Source organism: Empidonax traillii, unplaced genomic scaffold, assembly GCF_003031625.1.
Source record: "Empidonax traillii isolate 1590-97213 ecotype Southwest subspecies unplaced genomic scaffold, ASM303162v1 scaffold171:size1303362, whole genome shotgun sequence".
In the NCBI taxonomy this organism is placed as follows: Eukaryota; Metazoa; Chordata; class Aves; order Passeriformes; family Tyrannidae; genus Empidonax; species Empidonax traillii.
In genome coordinates this window covers 574,530-600,308 of record NW_020955364.1, presented here as the reverse complement: position 1 = coordinate 600,308, position 25,779 = coordinate 574,530, and the positions used below count along the sequence as shown (strand labels likewise).

The window sequence follows — 25,779 nt, the reverse complement described above, 5'->3', positions numbered from 1 at the left end:
TTACAGGGGGTTTAGTTTGTTACAGGAAAGAGAACAACCTTGAAATGTGTGTTTGCTTTTTTTTTTTTTCCTTTTCTCCAGAAAAGAGATGATAGCCCAGCAACGAGAGTATAAAAAGAAGAAAGCTTTGAAAAAAGCTCAGAGAATTAAAGAACTTGAACAGGAACGGGAGGACCAGAAAGTCAAGTGGCAACAGTTTAACAACAGAGCCTATTCTAAAAACAAAAAAGGCCAGGTTGGTTTGCTTTTGTCAGTATGTGAATAACAACAGGGCATAGACTTCTGTGCAGTACTTTGGGAGAAAGGAGGAACTGGTTTATAAAGGGATGTAAAGTGGGGTTTGTCTTTGCGATTCTGAAGTGTGCAGTTTGGTGTTTTGTACACTTAAAAGGCCTGGCTTTTTACTGGATGATTTTGGAGGAGTGCTGTGCCTAAGAGACTGAGCTTGCACTAAACTGGGAGAGTGGGACTCACTGCCAGCTGCCAGTGGTGTTTGTTGGAGCTTGGAACCTGAGGGTCCCCCTTAACCTCCAAGCCTGGCTTCCTGCTCTGTTTGACCCAGCAGACACAGTGCTGAGGAACTGCCCTGGAACAGCAGGTGTAGCGCAGAAGAGGCAGTGAGGACATTTTTTTGTTCTTATTCCATTTCTTTCACGGCTTGACCAAGAGCTGCCAGACCATAGTGGTAAAACTTCAGTTTTCTTTATGAACCATTATTAGAAATCACCTTATGAGGGGTCAGTTTTATACATTTTATTTATTGGCCCAAGGTTTGAGTATTGCAGTCACATCCAGTACTTAGTTGCCAGGAGATTCCCAGCTCTGTTTCCTCACGGGCTGGTGTGTCAGGGATGAGCCAACCTTTAGAAACTTTTGTGCCTGTCTGTAGGGGAGGAAGTTGAGAATGTAGAAACACTTCAAATGGTAATGATTGCTTGCTTGTTGTAAAATCCAGCAAGTAGTTATTAAAAAATTGTGTTTTCTGTTTTATTTGCAGGTAAAGAGGAGTATTTTTGCTTCCCCTGAGAGCGTAACTGGCAAAGTTGGAGTTGGAACATGTGGAATTGCAGACAAACCTATGACACAGTATCAAGATACCTCTAAATATAATGTCAGGCATTTGATGCCTCAGTAACAGGTGTAAAAGGTGGAACTTCATCTCTGCAGGGCTTTACACTTATCTTTTTATCATTATATTTTTCTAAAAGTAAATTATTTGTTGGCACATAGTGAGTAGTCCATTTTGTCACCATCACTTTGGCTTCAGCTTACGAGCCTTAAATCTCCAGCTATTGATTTGCCCCCCCCCCAACCATTAAACCTTTTGTAGCAGGTAAACACTTCCATTAACTGCTGTTGCCTGTTACTCTCAAAGCAGTATTTGTTTGCAGCTTTGATTTCTGGAATCTTTCATTCACACCAGTAGTGAAGGATTCTTTTTTTCCCTTTAAGAGAAGTGGTGGTATAACAGTGGCACCTTAACAGCCTCCCTGGTCTCTGTAGTCATGGTGCTGTCTGTGACACGCTCAGCATTACAGAGCTGCTGCAGCTCTGGGAGAGAGCTTCTGTGTCACATGGAATTGCTAAGGAAGTTCAAATACCTCCCTTACAAATCCCCTGAAGATCGATATGTACAGCTGTAAATGAGGGCAGAACAGGGCTGATAGGATCTTTATTACTAATGATGACTTACGTGCTAGAAACAATAAATTTAACTTAATTCCAGTCTGAATTTCCTGTGCTTGAAGTTAAGCAGAGGAGATGCTGTTTCTTGTTGGTTGGGTTTTTTTCTTGTTCAATTTTTAAATACTCGTCAAATTTTAATAGGAAGTTAGTGAAATGTAACCAGAAAACCATAGGACAAGGAACTGTACTTAAAAATCCCCCCCTCTCCAGGGATCAGAGTTGGAGAGTGGAACCGGCTGTGCTTGGAAAGGAGCTGTCCTCTCCCCTCCTGTAGATCTTGTAGGTTTGATGGTACAGTCACAGACCTGGGACATAACAGTGCCACCCTGTGCCTGGGCCTCCTCCGTGCGGTGGAGGAGAACTGTGGCACAGCAGATAGGAATGCTTAGATCCCACTTATTAGTTGTGAGTGAGTAAAGGTTAGTCTGGAGTTTGTCCTTAAATAACTGACTGGCCCCCGTGTCCATTGTATCTTCAGCTGTATTACAGTGCTGCTGAGCCCCTTCAGTCTTATCCAGGAATCCACGTGTAAAAGCTCTTGCTTTCTTGTATTCTCTCTGTGATTTGCTTTCCTCTGTTACTTGTCTCGCACTTACGGTAGTGGTGCCACCTCTGAACCCGTAATGTGTTTAAAGAACTTAATGGGTAGCCCTGTATACAATGTAGATATTATTTTTGTAAAATCTAGGGCTGAGTTAATGGACAAGAGTACATCAGCTACTTCCCCCAATAAATAAAAGGTGTGTCTTGTCCATTGATTCTGACCATTATTTCCCTGTATATTATGTTAATGTAGCTCATTTTGTAATTTGTTAACTAGATCAGGTCACGTCAGCAATTGTTGATGCACTGATTGGTGGAAACGTCCATCAGTTACCTGAGTCACAACTCAAGCTAAACTCTACAACTGGTAGCTTAGAATCCATACATAGAAAAAGGCTCTCCCTATAATGGGAGAGGGTGATTTTTATGAATACAAAGTGTGTTAATTTCAGTTTTGTATGTTTAACTTTTATTAAATAAAGTGTTTAAAATCTGCTGGATATATTTGATGTAGTGGAAGTATACATGGGGGGGATGATGACATAAATCACCAGGGTGGGGTAGAATCTGCTGGACAGAACGTAATACTCAGAAGTGGGTCAATCCTGCTGCACACGCAGCAAGATCAGGCAGATATTGCTTAATTCCTCATCTTCACTGGTAAGAGGGGGGTTAAATTTTGCATAGAAAACCTCTGAAGAGTGAAATACCCTTACTTCTGCTTTTTGTAAATGGAGGTTGTGCTGCAGCTACAGAGACATGTCCCAGCAGTGGCATTAAACAGGTGACACCTGTGCCACACTGACAGCTCACTGTTGAGGAAGGTCACCTGTTGTCTTTCATAGACGGCTGTGCTGCAGCATCCCTTTCACTGAGCCAACAGTTAGAACTGAAGCGTCCCAAAATAGGCAGAACTGGAGTTTTCAGGAAGCAATCTCAGCCCTAACTCCACCTGTTCTTTTAACAGAAAGCAGTCTTTGGAAAAAAAGGATTAATCCATACCTGACATGCACTACATCTGCTTATCTTCTAATGGAACAGATACAGTAAATAGACCATCCCAGGACTATTTATTTGCTCACTAGTCCTGAAGAGAGTCAGCAGAATGCACTAGGTGTGTGAGCCTACCTTATGGTAAGAGACAGTCAAGCCTGAGTTAGGACCAGCTGGTCTCATGGACTCGGTTTTAGCTGAACCTTTCAAAAAATTCAGTGAGACTTAGACCTTTACTTTACTTTGAGTAACTTACTGTCACCTCTCTTACAAAGTGCGTTGCCTCGTGAACTTTGCTGTAACTCTTCTGTTGGGCACTGCAAAGAAGTGCTGAAAGAAAGGTTTTGATACTTTTTACTGGAACACCTTACCTGGGATAAGGGACACAGGGAGACCACCTCTGTGGCTGCTGTGGGCTATCTATGAAGAGAAAACAGCTTGAAAATAACTTGCACCAAAAAGAAGCCCCACCAAAACTGCTGCACTGGTCACACAGCTGTTCCTTATACCACTTTAGGGTTTTTTTTGATGCTCTTGCCTCATCTGAAGGATGGAGCCAGTTTGTGTGAAGTCTGGCTTTGGAACACAGTAAAGTGGCTTGAGAAATTCTTGTGAAAAAAAAATTGAATTAAGCAATGCTGGTAATTGCCGAAACACAGAGTTCCTTATATTACAAATGCTGAAGTGTCCCAGAATTGTCTGGCTTCTGGTGTTTTGGTTGGTTGGGGTTTTTTTACAATGTATTTCCCAGTTCTGTTAACTGGTCTACTCAGTAAGAAGCCTTACTTTTCAGAAAGCATGCTCTTTGTTGACTTCTGGGCCTCTGCACGTGAAGTACCTACCCCAGTGCCAGCAAATCCTACTACAAGCAGACAGTTCCTGGAAACACTGAAATGACAGAGGGAAAGCGAGTGTAAAAGTGCAAAACCCCGAAGCTACCGACATGGAAAAGATACTTGTCAGAGAACACTGACTGTGCCTTTCAGATAAGGGTACTGTGCAAAATGACAGCCCCGGCTCCACATTTCCTCTTTAAGTTCCTACAGGAAATGGTTTATCTAATATTCCCTCAATCCTGTCCAAACTGAGACCAGGAAATTAAACCAGTATAAACCTGATTCACTAATCTGGGAGGGCTCCAGTCAGTTTTGGTATTTACAAGTCTTAAGAGTAGCAACTTGACATTCTCATGGTCATGGCAATCCACTTCTCTTCTGCCTCCCCCGATGCCAGTGAGTGTTGTGTCACTTATTTATGTGGATGTTTGGTCTCAGAGGTTTGTAAATTCAGAAGAGCACTTTAACTGAGAAGACTGCAATTCAGTACTGGAGATGTTCACAAGGCAAACCCGATAAAAACTTCTGTGCTTCCCCGATGTTCCACTCACCTGCATCAGCTCTGGGGCAGGGTCTAGGGAAATCACCACCACAACCACTGCATTGCAACGACGTCTGAGGTTATAGAAGGTGTTCCTGGGCCTGGCCCAGGAGAAGGATCACTGCCTGGCAGCTGGTGCTGCTCTTTGCGTTGCAATTTGTCTAATCTTTACACGTGCCCTGAAAAGCTTCACTTAGATGGCAGAATAAGGAGGCACATTTACATTGGGGTGATGATGAACATCCATGCCACAACCTGCAAAGCTCTGGTCTTGGGCTGAAGGCTCTACTACACAAAAGCACTCACACTGTTTCCTTTTGGAATGCCGTTACCTTTCTACACCGAACTCACCTTGCAGTGACTCCCACAGTGGATGCTGACTAAAAATGTCTTGCTCTCACCTAGACTGAAAGGTGATCCTTCCCCAAGAGACACTCCATGAGGAATGTGAGCAATGCTACATTTTACACCTTACCTGTCAGAATGACCTGCTGAACCTGGTATTTCCTGGGCCTTGGATGCTATTTGGTACAGTTGTCCACCACTTTGGAATAGGAAAGACCTCCTGTATTTCCCCATTAAGCCTTCTGGAAGATCCAAATCAATTAATTGAGATGTGTTTTTGAAAGGGGATTAAATGGAAATAATTTCCTTCCCTTAGCTGAACTGAGCACTAGCTAGTGTATTGGTAGTCCAAGACATTCTGACCAGCAACCACCACGTTAAAACCACCATAAAATGCTTTAAATTCCTTCATGGCTTATTTTACTTTGATGCAACCTCCCTCAAGATCAAAATTAATCCTTGCTGAAGCTGTATCCTTGCTGTATTAAAATAAAGCTTCATCACATGTCTGCAGCACAGCACACTGCAAGCCAAGATGATGAATGACCGACCTGTTACAGGCCAAACTACCCAGCTCACCCCACCAGCTTGCTCTGGGCCTCATTGGCATACTACAGACTAAGAGGCTGGGTTTTTTCCAGTGTGGTAAAAAAAAATTGTTACCCACAGCTCTTACAACATGGTTAATGTCAAAGATCTTTCTAAAAGGATATGGCATTTCACACCTTTGATCTGCACCAGTGGCACAGTGTGATTCTACTCCCTATGAGCACACACATCCATCCCCCCTGTGCTGCTCAGCAATTCCCAATCCATGCCATTTTTGAAGGGACCTCAATATAGTCATCTCTCCTTGCGCAACAACTTCAGTTGTAGCAACAACCCAAAAAAGAACCCCTCCATACTACACATTTAGTAGCACAGCCATAATACCAACACACATAGACTCCTATTCCTTCCTCCAGCCACTAAAGGGATTAGTCCTGTTTGCAGGAGGAAACGAGCAGAGAAGCAGGGCCCAGTGCTGATGTATTATCCCCAACTGAATGAACAAAGAGGTAGAAGGACATGTTCCTCTTCCCTGAGGGTCCCACAGGACAATTCAGAGATTGCATTGCTGATGCAGGGGAGTTTCAGTCACTTATCAGGTCACAGAATTTATCATTCACCAGAGAATCTGTCCAAGGGACAAAGTCTCAGCAAAAAAAAAAAAAAAATCAGACTTTATTCCGCTATTGCAGGCTTTTTCATTATTATCACCTCCCTAACCTCAGAATGAAGTCCTGGTTTTTAACATTCACCCCAATTTCTCTTTCCAATGATGCATGGTTGGTGTCAGAAAATATGCCACAAGAAAAGCTTACGAACCCAGGGGGAAAAAAAAGAACTACTATCTCCATTTAGTACATAGAACGGATCCCAATTCCACTGAAGCCAAATGTTTCATCCGTTTCAACAGGGCAACACAGACAACGAACAGGGAACAGCAAGTACAAGAGAACAAAGAGCAGGAAAGCAGGAGGCTGGAGCTCACAGGCCAAAACCAGATGGTAGCAAACAAGCGGACAAAAGGAAAACACAATCATAAAACCTGGGAAATGATAAGTCTGTGTAGTTAACCCCCTTTCTATTGACCTACAGATTTCTTGAGACAGCCAGATCTGAGACCACCTTCGTCACTGACATGCCACTAATGGAATGGACATTAAAATGACCTTCAAGTGACAACTCACCACAGGATAACCGTGACAAATGCAGCCAGATAGTCATCTCCACCTTGTCTGCAGACACGAGATGACATTCCGTAATACACTCGTGTCAAAAGAAGGAAAATGCTGGATGGTCTTTTTAATGGGTTTGTCTGTAGCAAAGGGACCCACCGGGGATCTAATTTACAGAGGGAAGACTTGACAGAATGAGCTTGAGAGGGAGCCGTGCGTGCACCTGCATGTGTGCCTGGTGTGTGGGGAAGCTGCCTCAGGAAAGGGCATCCAGTTCTGGTTTTTACAGGAAAAGCCCCCATGTTATTGCAAAATTAAAGAATAGATTTAGGGTTTCTGTTATCGTACAAACACAAAACTAAATGAGAGAAACAACAGCAAGCACAAAGCAAACCATAAAAGGCCCTCACAGAATTTTGCAAAGATAAAAGGAAAATGTGATTCCATGCCCAAATATGATGTGGTGAATAAGTGTTATTCTGGATGAAACTAGAGTTAACGTGGTGGGCAGAACCTAGGGCCACAGAGAACACTGAAAGTGAAGGGTTTGCCTTCTTACTTTGCAAAAGAGTCAAACGAGGCCTCAGAAGCAGCCCAAATCCCACAGAGCTCTGCATTAAACAGTACTAGAGCTGGGAACCCAAACAGTAACAACCTTTCAGTGTGTCTTTTGGGGTGAATGAAAAAAACTCAAGGACAGAGTTTGGACAAAGCACACAGTAAGCTGCTGAGAGGCCTTTTCTGGGGAAAGACTTGCTCTACTGAATCCCTCTCACAAGGTCAGTAATGTGAGAGACCATCTCACTTCCAAAGGGTAAGACAGACTTGGTTTGGATCATACTCACTCCGTTTTCCAAGATTTCAGGGTGAGTGGTAGAAACTCTGATGGCACTTTGAAAAGTGATGGGATCTTAAAGCAGATCTGGCACACAGGACTACTCTGACTTGCCACATCAGGGATGACTCTGGAGTATTTTTAAGCCGCTGCCACTGGTTGGTGATGGAAGTCCATCTCTTGTGACATTCTCCCCACTGTATTTGCACTTGCTAACAAGGACCCTTTGAGCCCACAACACTAGAAAAGATAGGAGATACCAAACTGGCCCTGGAGCATTCAAGCAAACACTTCAAACACATTTATTCCAACCACAGACACGTCACTGTTTTATACCAACAAGGAGAACGTGGCCATTCTCCACCCCTTGAACTTCAGTATTTCTCAGCTGTGATATTTCTTTCCCAAATGGGCATTTAAAACAAACAGGAGTAACAGAAAGGAGGAGGTGCTGGGACAGCTACAGAAAAAGGTTCGTCAATAAATAAATCCCACTGGTATTCAACTGCTCAGCACCAGGGCTGCCAGTGGGCAACACTACCAAGGAGAAGAATAATGCATAAATCAATAAAGCCTTGCTAGAGCTAAAGTTTCCCACTTTTCATCACTCTTCAGGCTGTCCCAAACCTTGTGTCATCCAGAGACTATATGGACCCCAAACACAAATCCAAGCAGCATTTCTTCTTTGAAAGCCCTCACGCTCCCTTTGTTAACCTAGAGCCCAATTCTCTCTGTGGCAGACTCCTGCTCCTGCCAGGTAATCTCCCAGAAGAAGGACAGATGGACCGAGCCACTGGATTACCTACACACAAGTGAAAACACATTTAACAACTGCAACCTGACACAGACTTTGTAAGCAAATTAATTTAAAAAAACCCTAAACAGAACAGAAATCATTCACTACATTCATGGAAAGGTTATTTCTCTACTCAAGCACGTGTGTTGTACCTCTTACAGGGGATGACAAATTTTGGAGGAGAGTGGGGGAAACATCAGAATATTTAAATACAGGCAACTTATCACAGTGCAAAAGTCTACAGCAGACTCACTCAGGATCTTCTCACCGCAGGATCGAAGGGCACAGGAAGAACAAACACTCGGCTAAAGGGATACGAATGACCAAGATGGAAGAACACAACTCATTTCAGATACAGAAATGTTTAATGGCGTTAAAGTGCTACTTTAATGGGGACCATATGCTAACATTTAAACACAATTCCACTGCACTGCTAAATATGGTTGTCTTTATTTTTTATTTTACTTCTTTTTGCCCAACCCTACCTAAAACAATAAAATAAAATCTAAAGGACTGAAATTAACAACCCATTCAAATCAGCAATAAGTTATGAATTTTATAAAGCATTTTTTTCCTCTTTTTTCTTCTTAGTAATGAGGGGTAGTTAAATTACTTAAGGATATACAAAGTTTCAAACAATGACTCTATTAAGGTTTTTAAAACTTGGAAAAGAAAATAATCCTGGCCATTAAAAAGACAAAAAATAAAAAAGCAAAGCCCTCAAAGTGCAGGTTAGAATGCTTGTCTCGGAGAAAATTAGAAAACATTCGCTATAACAGCTCTTAACAGCACCTGCACAGATAGGATGGCAAGGCCCTTGGGAACAGGACGTGCAGTCAAAACGTTACATTAACATGAGAGACGTGCTGAGCTTAACTAGGTTAACTACTGGACTGGAACTTCAAAAGTCAGCAAAGGGAATGATTCTAAAAAGAAAACTGAAGAAACCCCCACCAAATCTGGCCTCTTCCAGCTAGCACAGCCTTCATCCATTGTGTGCATGGCAAAAAAAGCATCTTTGCATTTCATTGGGTCAAGTGCTTCATCAAAACAGAGATCTTTTCATGGCATAAATTCATATAAAAGACATCTAAGGTTTCATATGGACAAGCTCTAAAAAGACGCATCAGACTTGGGGTGTTTTCCCTCCCAACACATTTACAAATGTTTATCAAAAAATCGCTTCAAATAAAAAGGTCATAGTGGCTCAGTATCTGGGCATGACTCTCTGGTGTGTCACCTCTCGTGTGTGCTGGTTTCGCTCTGCCCTCAGCTGGCTGTGTACGAACACACATCTACCGGGAGACCCACTGTCGGTGCCACAGCCCGAGGCACGACAGCCCACCATGTGCTGGTAGATTACAAGTGTGCACCTCCTGCTCTAGCCACGCATCAGAGGTGCTCACTTTTTAAATGATGTCCAACAGAAAGCTGAGTTGAATGGTGTTCTCCCCTGAACATCTCTCTTTGCCGCCCCTCTCCCTCTGGGCACAGAATGAGACCTTAATCATTATTGTCACTGTTATTCCTAGGCTAAGCCTTCTTAGATTTCCTAGTACATTAGATTGTGATAAACTGCAGGATACGGTCCTTTTAGGACCACAAAGCTCTTCAAAAGGGCCTAAATTAGGTTGTTCAACCTGAATGCAATGTAAGAAATTTTGACATTTCTCAGATCTCATGACAGAAAGAGAGGAATGAGTCTCTAGTATCCTCTTTCAAACAAATAAATTCAAAGCAAAGTGTTTCATCACTAAGGTCTAAATCCAGGTCCCACAGAAACAAACGGATTTCATTGACTTCAAAGTGACTAGTGTTTGGTCTAACTTTTTGCCAGCAGAAATTGGGATTTGTAACATGACCAAATGAACAAATATGGGTTTCTGGGGAGGCTTCCTTTACCCAAAAAGCTTTATATACAGGTCTCTCCAGGACTAGCTGTCAATATGTCGTTTCTGAAAGAGGATACTGGCATCTCGGACTCAGTTAGATCACCCCAGTGAAATCATTTGCCCTGCACTGTTGTCTCACTTGGTTCTAGGAAGCAAACGAGAGCTTGACACTGGCGCTGGAGTAACCCTCGTCACTCCCAATACTCTGCAAGCTGCTGTGATCATCAATGTCACTGATGCTGGTTGTGCTGATATTGTCCACTTCTCCATGGGAGAACTCTGTGCTTTCAACGTCCACTTCAATCTCTTCTGGAAAGGAAAACGAGAGAAATGCACACAGGTGAGCACCGCACACCCCACTGCTCCCTTCAAGCCAAAAAGCTGCTGGGACTCCCCCAGCACAGGGAATGAAGCAGCCAACTGGCAAAAAGACTTTCAGTGTTCTCCCTAGAATGGGACAGGCTGTGGACATGACTTATAAGAAGGTTAGATACCAGACTGGAGTTTTTCACAGGGATTTGGCAAAGGGGTTTGACTCCTCCACGTACAGGCCACACTATGAGTGTAGGTGAGCCACCCCCCACACTGAACTTGCTCCACTACTTCTTTCTTTGTACCTCTACAACCCCAGTGTTGAAAACAAGAAGAAACAGATAAAATCAAGGGCAACAGGGAAAATGGAGCATGAAGTTACCCTCAAACATGCTACTTGTTTGACATTATATTGCCAAAGCCAGGACCACTCCTACAGGGTATTGCAATGCATTACCGTGGGAATCTGGGTTACTCTCATAGATGCTGAGTGGATTTTTCTTTTCAAGTCTTTCTTAGAAACAAGGTGTCTGTTCCAAAGATCTAGTTAACCAGGTATCTTTGTTTCCATATTGTTTTGGAATTTTCCAAAGCATTTCTTTTTAAACTACAGACTCACACCCAAACTACACAGCATCTTTGGGTCTGTCAGTAAATATCAAACCATCTACTGTGCCTAATGTTCTCTCCACAGAAGAGATATTTTTAAAAAAGAAAGTTATCTCAATTCAGTTAGCCATTCAGATCATCTCCAGCCAGTTTTATCTGAGGAGATGAACTCTATGAGAAGCTTGGGGGAAAAAAGGTAAGGGGGAAGGTGTGTAAAGCATCCATTCCGGTGCCATTAATATCTTCTTACATCTTCCTCTTTGCGTTGCCAAGAGATTCAGTAGACCAAAAAGCAAAATAGGTGTTTCAACTTAACCATCACTTTCAATGCCACAGAAATCAGCTCAAGTTGACAGCAACAATTCCTCCAGACTTAGAACTCATGTAAAATACTAAACTCTCCATATACACGTGTGTGTGTGTGTGTGTGTGTGCATGTGTGTGAGCAACCTAAACATCAAACACCCTAAGAAGAGAGTAGCTGAGAGACAAGAAATGGATGACTCTCATGCTCTCACTCCATGGAGTCCTGGGGATTCCATGCTAGTTCAGCCAACACCCACCTCGCTCCGAGTCCGAGTGATCCGAGGAAATGGTAGATCCAATGCTGTCCATTCGTATTCGCTCTATCTCCTGAGGACCCTGTAGTTGTTCCAGTCTTCTCTTTAGGAATCTTTGTTCTCGTTCCAGGTTCTCAAGCTGGTGTTGGCTTCTCCTCTCAGCCTCTTCAAGTTTCTGATGTGATCAAATATGACTGAATAATTAGTTTCATCCTTTTCTCCCTCCCTCCCACCTGCCTTGCTTAGACCTTCCCAGGTCCCAGAAGGATTTAAGCTGCAAGACCCCTGAACCAAACTGCCTCGCAGTCTCCAAGCACAATGCCATCTCCCCACATCTTCCCACCTCTCAAGTGCTGATAAATCATACCCATTAATACAAAGAGTCTCGGAGGACTGAGCCCCTCCAGGGGGAACGATGTGAATTGCAGCAGTTTGTGCGTCATTCCACACAGGATCAGACACCTGCATTACCACATCTGCCCACGAAGGGGCCTCAACTCCCTGAAACAAACCACTCCAGGGTTTGTTATGATCGGCTCCAACATAAAAACGTGCCCTGGGAGCTCTGTGTTCCTTACTGCATGGTTTAGTAGGATTTCTCAGAGACAGTTTTCTATTCAGTAAGTGATTTACATAACCTACTACAGATTTCTTTGATCACAGCTGGGAAATCTACCAGAGCACTGTTCTTTGTTTCCTACGACAAGCACATTGCATAAGGAGTCATTTCAGGCTAACTCTGTCCATTTGGCAGCGCTTTTTCTCCTTCATCACCCATCTTCCCTCCCAATATCCTGACCTGCAACCAAGTATTTCAGCCTCTCCCAGATACTGACAATGCTGCATTTTCTTTTCACGTTTCACTTTGCCAAAAGTGAAGCCAGAAGAGCGCTGGGCTGGCTGGCAGGTTCACACAAGAAGCTCCAGCAAGCCAACCCTGTCTCACACGCTTGTGGTTTGTGCTAATGCTTCGGCAGTGGAAACTCAGTAGCACACCAGAAAAAAAGCTCCATTTCCCGTGTAAAATGCAGTCATTTAACAGTAGGTATGTTCCTCTTTAAAGAGATGCAGCTGTCAACAAACGATCACAATACAGAACAACACCCCTGCTCTTCAAATCCATCACTTCCACAGCTAACAGAGTTCATTATGGACTCTTCCAACAATGTGGGACTGTAGCAATGACAAGTGATTAACCAAGAGGGCAAGGCTTACTTGCTCCTTTTTTTTTTTTTTTTAATTTATTTTTAAAAGGTGTTAATCTCCTTCAATAGAGGCACCAAGGGTGAGCGATTGAATTGCACTTCCCAAGAGCCCACGCTGAAAGCAGCTGGGAAAAGCAGCTCTTACCTTGATATGTGCTTTGGCTTTGTTGAGCAGCCCAAGCGTGGTGTGCCTGGTGCAGTCTGGTCCGAGTGGTATCAGAACTTTCAAGCGTTCTAGACACAGGCGGAGGTGAGCTCGGCTGCAAGGGGACAAGAGCAGAATCAGAGCCATGCTTCCAGCAGGGGAATGCCATCTCCTTCTCCACTGCCCCACTGCAAAGGCAGTTTTCATGTTTTCCACACATCACAAGATTCCCCACAGGTACCAGGACAGACTGCCACTAAACTATTTACACTTCAAACACCAGCTGCTCATCAATACTTGCCTTATTGCTAACCTCTGACAGACACTGTTTATTTTCTTGCTGTCTGGACTGATAACCTGACTCATCTGGATGAACTTTGTGCAGGGGCAAAGGCACACAGGCAACTGATGCAAGTACCTCATGGGTTTCCTCTCTCTGAGCTATCTGCTGTCAGTTTTGCTGAGAAGGACTTTTGTGAAAGTGGTTTTGAATGACTGCTACCCCCTGCACACTTGTTCATTTCTGGCTTGGGGATGTATGCTGATTTCAACACTGATCTAAACTCACTTAAACACTGGGTTTTTTTGCATAAAATTAAGATCATCGGTGAGAAAAATGGTCAGCTCAAAACACTGAAACAATCCCTGTTGGCATTTAAAGGAACTAGAGAGATGGAACTTCCCAAGAACTGCACTCTTACTCCCTCCTGGGCCCAGAACTGAAATGCAGCTGGGTGGGGGGGTGCAAGGTTGGTGGGAACGAGAGAACCCAAAAACCTTCCCCTGGGCAGTCTTCTGACCTTGACTCACATCTGCAAAGACAAGTTCCAGCATGACAGTGTCGCTGGTGACATGAGCCATTTCCTGAAGAATATGGCAACACATTCTGGGGAAAATGGTTCAGGAAGCAGTGGCAAAACACATCATCCGTGGGCTACACAGCAAAACTGTTTCTGCTGTCTCCTCTTCTGTATCACGTATGCAGGAACGAACAGCAGATTTACGGAAAACTATCAAGTGTGTGTTGCCTTTTTCCCCTCCCTCTCTCTTTCCCAGACATTAATGATTTATGTCCAAAGTTGTCATCCCAATCAATAACACAATGACATCAGCTTCACCATTCACATGCAAGAAACACCAGCGCAAAAGAGTCCTGAAAGCCTATCCCAGCGCCTGCTCATGCACAAAGAAACCAAATCTTAGCCTGATCCATCTCAATGCAGGGGAAGGAAAATAAAAAAGAAAGAAGAAAAAGAGCAGGGACAGTTCATTTCCATTTGTTTTTCAAATGCACTATTGCGCCCAGTTTGAAAGGGGTGGGGGAGAGGAGTCTGTAATCAGGCAATTATGTCAGTGACAAGCAAGGATGATTAAGGGTGGAAGGGTCAGGGGTTTTACTGATGAACTGTCAGTGCAGGGGAGTGTTCACTGGCCATGCTGTAGCAGTGAGCTCCTCACGGTTTCTACTATAAATCTCTTTAGGAAGGGTCCATCATTCTGTCTCAATAACAGTCCCAGGACTGCATATGACCAGCAAGGGCCTTGAAGAACATGTGTTTTCCATTAAACATTAACAAATGCAGGGGTGGGGAAAAGGAAATCATAATCCAAAAAATCAAACTGAAAAAACAGTAATCACATCAATCTCATCTTTTACTTCTCAGCCTGCTCTAGGGCAAAATCCCACTGTCATTAAACCCGTATGAATGATACGGGGAGTTTTTCTACCTGGAAGCTGATTTTCAAGGTAGAGCTTCATGAGGAGTTGTGTGCACCCACTACAGGTGTTTGCCCCATGTCCTATGATGACCCATAGGGCAAGCAATGAAAAAGCATTGCTGGTTCACACTGGCACTATAGTTCATGTCACCCCCTGGGAAACTGGACAGACTTCTTGCAACTAGAGAAAGGAAGAGGAGCAGGATCTTGTGGTCAAAGACATTCTGGGTTTTGAACCCATTTTGGATATGACAAAGACTTCCTGAACAGAGGCCAGTCAGATCTGTCAGAGCACAGCCACCAAGCTGCAGCACAGAGCAGCACGCGTCTCTTCACAGCACAAGTATGAGCTCCAGCCACACACTCCACCTATGGATCAGCCCCAAGTCAAAAACACAGCTCAAGTAGAACTCAAAATGTGTGCACAGATCTGGGGGCTCCACCTAAGAATGGGCTGCTACACAGCACCTGCTACAGGTAGGGACCACAGACACCCCCTGCCCTGCTGGGCAAGGGCAGCTCCCAGCCCATGGTGAAAAGCGAATTATTTGTGTAACAGAAAACTAAAAGCTTGGGCAATCAAAATCTAACCAATGGCAAAGGTATCACAGTCCACTCCTGAATTCAGAGAGAAATGGACAACACATCTACAGCCTCAGCTTTGGGCAGTCTCAGCACGGAAGGTTTTACCAGGAATGAGGAAGGTGCTGCACCAGGAACTGCAATTCCTGGAACCAGTGATCAGCTTCGGGCAGGAGCAAGCACTGGCTGGATTGCTGAGACAGCGATTAAAAGCATGGCACTGATCTGCCACGTCAAAGGCTGGGGCTATGTGCAGACCTAACGAGATCAACCATGTTAAGCAGATGAAAGTTATATGCCAAGGTCCAGCCACGTAAAAAAACCCTGGACACTTGAAACATTTCCCATTGTGCCCCAGGACCACGGTGGATTGAAGACAGTTACTGCGCTCTGACAAGGCCCTGACAAGGGCAGGGAGAGGACAAAGCAGTCAGAGGGTCTTTCATGAGGACACTGAAAAAGCTGGCAGTGTTACTTCCCCAGCACTTGTGGCCCCAAAGAGGACATTCCTCCAGTCCTGGACCCTTCTGCAGAGCCCAGGCTCACACAGATGGTTTTCAGAGAAGCCACTCCTGCCAGTGGCTCTGCTGGCCAGTTGCCAAAGGCTGTGCCTGCAGCAGTGGTGATGGCCTCTGCCAGCACACCAGGCATCAGGAGGGGACACCTGCCCAAGACACTGGGTGTGGTGTGAGCTGATAAACTCACGATGGCGTGGCTTGGGCTGCAAGCACACTGCAGGGGCAGGTGGTGCTGGCTGAGCAGAGGCAAACCTCTGTAAGAGGTCTGACCAAAGCAATTACTTCTGTGCTGCTGTTGGATTTTCCCCGTTGTGCACTCAGAGTTGAGCCACGTTGACTTGTAACACCATCGCAGTGCATGAGTGCATTCACGCCTCTAACCCCAGCCTAACTGAGGGCAATGTGCAGGCCTTTCCACTGCCATAGAGCAGCAGGCCAGCCTCCCTGCACAGGCTGCAGCAGCCAGGGACTGCCAGGCCCTGCAGACACCTCTCAAAGCTGGGAATGACACTGGTAGAGCTACCCAGGAGCTGCCTGGCCTGGTATAGCTGGGATAGGGAAGAGCTACCAAGCCTGTAAACTGTCCGGCACATGAGCACGTTGCTTTCCTTTAGAGACCAAACTGAACAACTTCCCCAGCTCTCTCCCCATCCCAAAATGTTCAATACCTTCCTTACCCTTTTATTTTTAAAATCTAACCTCATCACCGTCCCTGGCCTCTATCAACTTCCAACAGCCCCAGTGGACCATGATGGGTTCTTAAACCACAGAGCACACACTGGCAGGTCTGATGCACTGATGGGGGCATCAGAAATAAAACTCCGGAGCCCAGGGAGGTGATGGAGTCACTGTCCCTGCAGGTGTTCAAGAAACAACTGGACATGGCACTGAGGAATATGGTGTGGCTGACAATCAGATCGGTTGTAAATGATCAGTTAAAGGCTGAACTCAATGATCTTGAAGGTCTTTTCCAACCTAAATGATTTTGTGATTCTCTGAAAAGCACCACAGAAGACTTAGCTAAAAGACCACATCAGAGAGAAAGCAACTGCAGATCCATTATCTCTCTTATCAAGTCCTGGAGTTGCACCTGGGCAGCTATAATTCTACTGGTCAGGTCCTAATAGGAGGGTCTTTTCCCCTTGTTTACCTGGACTCTGTTGCAACACTGCTTTGACAACGCTGCAGACTCTTATGTTCAAAGAAAATACCAGCATTGTGCAGGCTCCAGACAGAGCCAGACGGCTTTCCATGTAAACCACTGGATTATGCCAATATTTGACGCATCTGCCAATATCTGGAAAAACAAGTCTAAATGCCCATATTGTTATATAACAGAGAAACAACGCGGGCTTGGTGCAAAGGGCTGCTGCCTCTCGCTGCCTTGACCCTGAGGAAGACAGAGGATGACAGAAGGAGAATTCCAGTCAGTGGAGGTTGAAGCCTTTGCATGTTAGCTGCAGGGAGACAGGAGAAGCTGGAGCCCTTTCTGCTGCTTAAGTGGCCTTGGGAAAAAAACCCAGGCTCTCACAGGAGCATCCTAAGCACATTGTAGGTGCTGGATGTCCTTAAGAAGAAATCCTTGAAGAATTTGAAAGGAGGGGGGCCCTCCATTTTCCCAAGGGATCAGCCTGGTGCCTCCTTCTGCTCATCTAGATGAGGGGGAAGACTCCCATTATAGATTCCCATGTAAGGCATCAGGATGGCCAGAAAAGGAGTAAAGCACTTGAGAGGCTTCAGAAAAACAAGAGCCTAACATGAGCCCTGTCCCAAAGAACTGAGGATCAACTTTTATCCTATTCCACCTGGCCACTCTGGCTGGGACAGAGGCCCCTCTGCTGCTTCTGCTTCCTCCCCTGTGCAGGGCCAGGAGCAGTCTAGAAGGAAGTTCCTCTGGGATGTGGAGGGTAAGCAGAGTGAGGATGCCTTCCCTTCTTTTCCAGGAGCTGCAATGGGCCAGGAGACTGAGGCAGAAGAGGGATGATGAGTGAACTCAGCAGCCCCACAGCCCTGCCAGTGGATCCACAAGCTGTAGATGGCTGCATGTCGAGGAAGAGGTTCTGGACCCTGAAATGGCAGCCCCACTGCTGCCCACTGGGCACCTGCTGTTCTCTCCACTTTCCCTTTGTGCCTGTTCAACAGCTTTGGACTGTATTTGGATTATCTACTTCTACCCCCACCACTCCCCTCCAAGCCTGAGCCCCCAGGCCCTCCATCCTGAGCCTCTGTGAGAGAGAAGCTTGGCTCCTGCTCTGCACAGCCCTCCCTTGCACTTGGCTCTGCCTGGCTGCAGAGGGCTGTAATTTCACAGCCTGCTCTCCTCTCCAGCTCCCAATGACATCACCCACTCTGATTATATAAAGCACAGGGAGGAAGCCTTTATTTATGCGTGCTTTTTGCTCATAGCTTCAGCTGTCTCACTGTACAACACACACGCAATTCCCACTGCAGGAACTGGGCTCTCTCTTGCCTGAATCAAAACTGCAGTGCAGAAAAAGGTGTGGGTGCAAAAAAAAATTCCCCATTTCCTTCCCCCACACCTCTGAGCATATTTTTGAGGAGTTTGGGTAGGAATCAACCTACCCCAGCACTCTGCACCACAGCAAGCTGGGCACAAAGCCACCAGCTTCTTCCCTGCTGGGAAGTCCCCGGAGAGCTAAGGGGCCTGTGGTGGCAGCTACAAGCCTTGTGTCTGCTGGTCACCAAGTGGTTACACAGGGGCTAGAAACCTATCTACTTTCAATGCCCAAGGGGCTCCCTGCAAAGGCCAGCCCAGGGCTGTAAGGTCACCGGCAGTTTCCCTGCCTGGCCCTGGTGGGCTCAGCCAAACCTCTGTGCTGAGCCCTGACAAGCAGGTGACCCCCTGCAACCCCGTCCATCCTCCTCTGGGGAATGCTGCAGAAATGGCTGCAGGCAGGGCCAGCAGAGAGCCATCCCTGAATGCTGACATCCCTGGAAAGACAGCAGCTTCTTTGCTAGAACAGGTTTGGGATTTGTGCAGGTTTTTTTCCAGGTTCCACCACAGGCAGAAGCGATGGAAACTGAGAAAAGAAACTTTCTGTGCTGAGGAGTCGGTGAAACATGCACGCACTCAGCTCCGAAGCAGCAGGTTTACCAGACTCAGCACTATCCCCCAGTCAGACACTGCTGAGAGACTTTGCTGAATCAAGGCCTGAACATCTGCAAAACACACACACGCACAGACACACACCACACTCTCTTCCCATCTTTAAAAGATCAAGCCTCCCTCCCAGCAGGAAATGACCAACTCGCCTCCAGCGGCCGTTCAAAATGCTGAATTCTTAATTTTGTGTGCTGAAAGAAGGGAGCATCTGAGGGAAAAGAAAAACATTTCCCAGATATTTTTGTACTATGCCTGCAGGTCTATAGGGCTTGAATTCAACAGTGGATTTAAGCATGTGCTCAACATTAGAAATATGCTCAAGTTCCACTGAGGCTAAATCAGACACTTGATCTCTGAGACATGTTAAAAAACCAGAACCAAACCAAAAAGAAGCATCAAAAGAACCAGCAGAAGGAAGATCCTAACATGGAAAAGGACATTATCATCCTTTTCCTCTTCTCTCTATGCCTTTTGAAAGTCGAATCTGATTTAACCCTGAAATTAGAAACCACCAACTTTGTTTGGATTTCAGAGCTAACAGATTGCCTAAAAAATTCAGGAGGGATCAGTGGTTAAAGAAAGCAATTCCTGGAGAAACGCATGTGACCCCACATCAATAATTCACTAGACGAGAATGATTTCGAGATAAAAGTAATGAGAAACACATGCAAGAACCACTGGGCAGGGAAAACGGGGAAAATATGGTTTCCTTCTAAAAGCAATTCACAGGTCAGAGGCTGCTTATCTCTGACAGCCTCGATGCTTTTTCTTTACTCTTGTCTGACCCCCCCAGCCCAGCCCTATGTGATCCCTGCTTTCCTGAATGCTTGTCTTCAGCGGAGGAAGAGGTTTTGCCCAGCACCTGGGTGAGGCCTGGAGGCAGGCGGGCACAGGGGCAGAGCCCACGCTGCCTCTGCTGCAGCTCCTTACGCAACCACCGAGCCCTCGAGCCACGCACAGCCAGGCTGCGGTGGCGCCCGGCCAGTCTGCAATAAACACGCTCACACCCGCTCACCCCCGTTCCACAGCACACCACAGACCTGACACACGTGTTGGAAGGAAATCTGGCTCAGAAATGCGCAGGTAGAAGCTTATATTCTCCACCTGAGCTGTGAAATCGTTCAGAACAAGCCTTGCTTTCTGATTTTAAATCAGGTCTCCTCTCACGATTGTTTTCCTGCTTTTGCTCCCAGGTGAAGGAGGTACTTTTTCATCTGACTCTTTGTTTCCAGTCAATTTCTATCAATGGCTCCCTGGCCTGTAGGACTATTTGTATTCCAAATACTAATAAAATCTACCATGAAAAAGTAATTTAAAAAAATACTTGGATGTTAAAATTTTTGAATGTAAAGATCTACCATTTAAAATAAACAAATGAAAATTTAGGACCAACAGTAAAAAGACTTGACAATGTGTTATAAACAGGAATTTAAAGGAACAAAGAAGTTCTGTGAGCAACATTTTCAGCCTGATCTTAACCATACCAGATCTGTCTGCAAAAGTTAGAGATGAACATGCATGTATTCTCAAATCGAGGGCAAGTGAAAACTAAACCACAAATGAAGAGATCTATGATTAAACAACTGTAAGAACAATAATAGTAATAAAAAAACCACAACCCCAAGGCAATGCAGTTTTTCAAAGTCGCACCGATCAACACACCCCTGCCTGGTGACAGGCTATGTACCAGGGAGATAATGGGTGGCACAGTGCATAAGAAAGCAGCATCATGATTCAAGCCCATAAGTGGAAGCAAAATACTAACAGCAATGTACTGATGCACTCCCCAACAGGGGCCTTTTATTGAAAGGCCACCTCAGTCACAGAACCCAAACAAGGTACAGTGGGAAAGGGACTGTCTTAACAAACAACTCAGAAAAAAATGTCCAGTTTTGCAGTACACAAACCCTTCTCCACATCTGCAAGAGATGCTGCGAAGCCTTGAGGTAAGCGTAAAGCCAGGGTTTTACCTTACAATACACTGCCCACACTCTCCATTGTACACTGTGAAAGAGGCCATCCTACAAACCCTGCCCTGACTGTCCCTGAGCCCTGTGTGGCCTTCCACTGCAGCGTGAACATTTGGTCAAGTGCACACACAGACATGCAGCAATGACTTCTACCCCCAGCTCCTCTAGATGGGAAGACTCATCACTGATTTCAACTTCAGAAGAGCTTCAGGTTCTTGGCAGAGGGCAGCTGCAAGACCAGCAAACCTCGTGCCAAGTGGTGTGTTGCCACCACTGATTTGTTCCAGTGTGGGTCTTTCTACCCCACTACTGCAGTCTGGAGGGAGACGTCCTCTCTCCTTCTCTCCCTGCATCACACAACTCTCAAAATCTCTCCCTTTCCTGAGATCCTTCTAGGTGTAAAGCTGAGTATTATTGAGAGGGCTCTCCTAATTCTGTTAAAATTTTGAAGGCAAATTAATTACTTCAAAGTTTTCCAAAATCAAAGAAGCAAAAGAAAGGGATGGAGGAAGGGGAAATCAGGCAACGCCCAATCCTATGGTGAAATATGGGGGATCTGCCTGAAAGATTTGGATTTCCTGCAGGACAGGTCTCCTGGACTTCAATACAGAGGGGCAATAGACAATTTTAGCGGTATCTTCCAGTGGTTGATAAGCCTGAACACACTGTGAAGACATTAAGTGCTAATCATGTTGTTTAGTGAGTGCAGGGGGTGGCCTATAAACACCTTGAGTTATGTGGACACATGAGAGAGCTTCTACTTCCAGGATTGAAGGCCACAGCACTGCAGACACGGCTGTGAACAGGACACTTCTGAAAACTCGTAACTCCCCCTCTCATCTCAGAGGGCACTTCAGGGAGTGGGATTGCTCTCCTCTCACACTGAGTCTCTATTACCTTTCCTTTCACTCCCTTCTCTGACCAGCACTGTTTGCTCTGCTATCACTGGCTGTCATCCTTCAGCCTGTCCACATTTTTGTTTCTGTCCTCTCCTCTGACAGGCTCCTGGATTGGAAACTCATTGGAACAAAAACACAGTTGCCAATGCACAGAAACTGATACAGGATCTTGTGAGTGCACAAAATCAAGCAGATCCCAAACCATTAAACTAAAGCAACACTATGATTCTGAAGCTGAAGTGATATATCTGGGCTATTTTATTCACATAATAACTTTTGGGCCTTTGGGTCTTATTTGTTGCACATCTTGATGTTTTCTTCTTTGAACTAGAGGGCTAGAAGATGGAAGCTTCATTTAAATGAAGAATAATAATAATAATAATAAAAAAAAGGCAACTGTAATCCCATGACTTCCAAAACTACGAATGGCAAAAAATTTTGAATACTGATGCTCACAGTAATAAAAATGATACCATTTTGGAAGGTGCCTCCTCCAGAATTAACTCACAGCTGTTCAGTAATATGACTGCTCATCCTTTTGCAACCCCTTTGATCTTCAGAGGCACCAATGAGACAGGCTGCTTCTACTCAGCAGAAAAAGATCAAAACCGGCCTGGGCTTCACAATGAAAAGGTGATGAGAACACCATAGGTGGCCATCTGCCCAGCAGAGGAATGGAGTCAATCAATGCCTGGTATTTTCTCTCACCCCTTCATTTTCATACAGATCTACCACCGACCTCTGGGCCACTTCATCAGTTTCTTTTCTCTCCTCCCAGCTCCTCTATGCTTGTTTGTTCTTTGAAAGCAATTTGGGCAGTTGTTAAGAGATGTCAAATAGCAACAGATGCTCTGGAGCAGATTACCCCCTAAATTTATATATTGAGGATCTACTACTATTGATCTTGGCCATTAGTAATAAAGTATTTCAATCCCTGGTGAATATAATGAGCTGTACTTTACTGTAGCACAAAATGCAACATTACCAGCTAAACCCCTTTTGGGCTGAGCTGGGTTTACAAAAACACACTAACACTTACAGCCATCACAGGCCACAAATGCTCTACATCACATTCTCCTTCTGAGTTAAAAACACGGTCCAGCTGCTGCTGGTCTGGTTACATCCAGGCAACTCTTGCACAAGATCATTTGCCACCAACTTTTCAATTGCAGTCACTGCTGACCACAGAGGTATTGCAGTTTCCTGCCCTGGCAGTAAGATACGGTTACAATCCTGCATTTGACTATCAGGGAACATGCAAAGTAAGCTGTAAACATCAACACGCAACCCAGGCCAGTTAATTATAAAGCCCTAATAAAAACTCCATCTTTATTAAAAGGTGGTTAAAAATAGACCTGCTCTTTAAATAGCCAACAGTGTCCTATGCTCTCGTTCTCACTAATACCATTGTAATTATCCTTCTAGGGATACACAGTGTGCTCGCAGCCTCCAGGTCAGTGCAGTGTTCTCCTCCATGCTTGCCAACATGCCTGCAAAGCAGCTGTGCCATTCATCAGAAACCTGCCTGGTTGCAGAGGAGGCAGTAACCTGCTTTGCTGCGACCTACGGATTTTCAGCTTTACTGCTAGAATTAGGTCACCGGCAAAGATAGCCAAGATTTTCCAAACTCGCCAGCTACTCTTGATTATTCTGTTCAGAGGTTTCCTGGCTAAGCACCGTGCCTTTGAAAGGAAGAGGTATTTCAGGCTCCTGCAAGGCTTCTGCAGTCAGACACTGAGAAGCAGGGATGCTCCCACTCCACAATCCATAATGGCCTCTAAAACTGCCAGGAAATGGGAAGAGCTCCCCAGTTTGGATCTACTACCATGAAGTCCTTCCAGCCTCTCCAGAAATCAAAGACGGTGCACACCATGAAACAGAAGAAATTAGCAGGGATCTGTAGAGACCATTGAAGGCCACAGGCCTGCACTGAGACTGGCAGAACATAAGGTAGCACACAGCTTCCCACCAGGCAGCTGGAGAGCACCCATGGACTGGTCTCCTGCCTACAGCAGAAAAGCTACCCATGGCCCTCAGGGTGTCACAGTAACAAAAGCACAGACAGTACCCCAAAGCCTCTTCATAATGCTGCTGAAAGAGACCTTGGACTTTGGTGCCTGCTGAATATAGTTAGGTTTTTAATTGGTTCCTCCATTAACCAGCTGGAAGAAGCAAGCATTTGCTTCATAGGGTAGACATCTGTGCATCAGTGAAAGAGTAAAGGATGCTACTAACTTCTTGTTATTTGGGAAAACGTATTTCCTGTTTTCAAAATAATGAGTGGGAAATTTGCCAACATCAAGAATGGATTCTGATCGGGTACTGAAAGTTATTTTTGTCATTAACGTAATTTTTAAAATTACACATATAAGTAATTGCTACTAATAGGTTAAGATAGAATTTTTCTGTCCCATATATCTATTTTCTGAAGCTATATTCCAGTTCTCTCACCTCATGGAAGAAAATTCCTGATGAAAATATATTCTAAGAATGTGACCATTTGGCATACTTGTTTACACAAAATCTTTTATGCCAGAAGGAAAGCATGTGCTCTTCATCCAATATCTCTTCACACTGTCAGAAATATTTAAGGAGTCATCAAATACGTACTGTACCTTTCAGGTATAGAGGGCATGCATCTGGAACAGAGGAAGCAGTGCATGTAATTTCACCTTGTAAAATTATTTCAAATTTAACCTCAAACTTTCCAGGGAAAATGAATTACCAGCCAAGGTCACTATCAGATGCATGATCAAAAAAGAAGCACTTGGAAGGAGAACTTAAAGAGGTACCAGCACTATTTTTCCTACTGGATATGGATTTTTGCACACAAAGAACAGTAATACTGTTTTTCAAAAGTCTAGGAGTTAGCTAGCATTAAATGACAAATGGTTTTAACTTAAGTTAAATGTTAAAACTCGACGTTACTCAGCAGGGGAACCTGAACAGAGAAGCACAGCTCCCAGCACACTGACAGCAGGTCCTGTCCTGATCTCAGACATAGAGAGGCACCAGGAAAGAAGAGTTTTGGAAAGGAGGCACCAGAGAGTATGAAAACACATCTTGCCTCTGCTTAGCTATTGTGATGTGCTAATAACAAACTCATTCTCAATACAGTTCTTCCAAAGAGGAGCAGAGTTTATCATCTAGAAAATTAAAACAATGTCAACATCAGCGGAAGAAAACAACACGAACCCTCCGCCTTGCCCTTTCCCTTGAACAACCCTTGACACCTTCCTCACATTTTCTTTCTCTCCTCTGGGCATGTGTGAAGGCCAAGAAATGCAAGACTGCTCAAACCTCACGCAAGGAAGAAGCACCAAGCTGGCCACTTGGAAACAATTTCCTTGTGCAGCAAGCAAGACAAAATGTATCTGTAACACAAGAAAACTGCTCCATTTTTTTCAGCTCAACTACAGAATTCACGGTGCTTCCAACAGGCCTCAAAAAGTCATTATATTTTAGCACAGGACATTCTACCTAGTAAACTCTTGATCATCTGGAGAAGACCATTATGACCCCTGTCTGGGTCTTCAATGCCACAAATGGAAACAAATTTAATTCCCCCAAACCAAGAACAGCTGTATTTGAGTAAACTAACAATTGTGGGAGGATTAGCTGCCTTACCCTGCTGACCCTGATGTATTCTCCCACCAGACAAAAGGGTTGGGATCCCACCTGGGAACAAACCAGACACTGACAGGTTCATGGCTTGTTTTGGAAAGAAAAATAATTTAAAAAGACAAAGAGAGAGGAAATGGAACACCTGGGCCTCTGGTTTGGTGGAAACTGGCTTCCATTTGCCCAGCTATCAGAACAGTATTAAGAAAATAACCACATGTATTTACAGAAGTACCTGCAGAGGCACTGCTTTATAATCACAATCACATTCTCCCTCCTTGCTCTTTTGCAGTGCTTATGCCACTCTCAGGGCCTCATGAATGTAGG

At 44.8% G+C, this 25,779-nt stretch overlaps 2 protein-coding genes across 3 annotated transcripts in view; one reads left to right on the top strand and one right to left on the bottom strand.

Moving 5' to 3' along the window:
- The window catches only part of SMNDC1 (survival motor neuron domain containing 1), a 10,603-nt gene extending 7,874 nt beyond the window's left edge, over positions 1–2,729 (top strand). The window contains exons 5-6 of the mRNA XM_027885730.1: positions 82–235; positions 998–2,729. Of these exons, the coding sequence (XP_027741531.1) occupies positions 82–235; positions 998–1,135 (292 nt within the window). The 3' untranslated portion in view covers positions 1,136–2,729. The remainder of the gene's footprint in view (positions 1–81; positions 236–997) is intronic.
- Positions 2,730–8,642: 5,913 nt separating this feature from the next.
- MXI1 (MAX interactor 1, dimerization protein) overlaps positions 8,643–25,779 on the bottom strand; it is a 58,218-nt gene continuing 41,081 nt past the window's right edge. For both annotated transcript variants that reach the window (XM_027885728.1, XM_027885729.1), the window contains exons 4-6: positions 13,020–13,134; positions 11,673–11,844; positions 8,643–10,497 (exon numbers count right to left, since the gene is read on the bottom strand). In XM_027885728.1, coding sequence (XP_027741529.1) covers positions 10,334–10,497; positions 11,673–11,844; positions 13,020–13,134 — 451 coding nt within the window. In that variant the 3' untranslated portion in view covers positions 8,643–10,333. The remainder of the gene's footprint in view (positions 10,498–11,672; positions 11,845–13,019; positions 13,135–25,779) is intronic.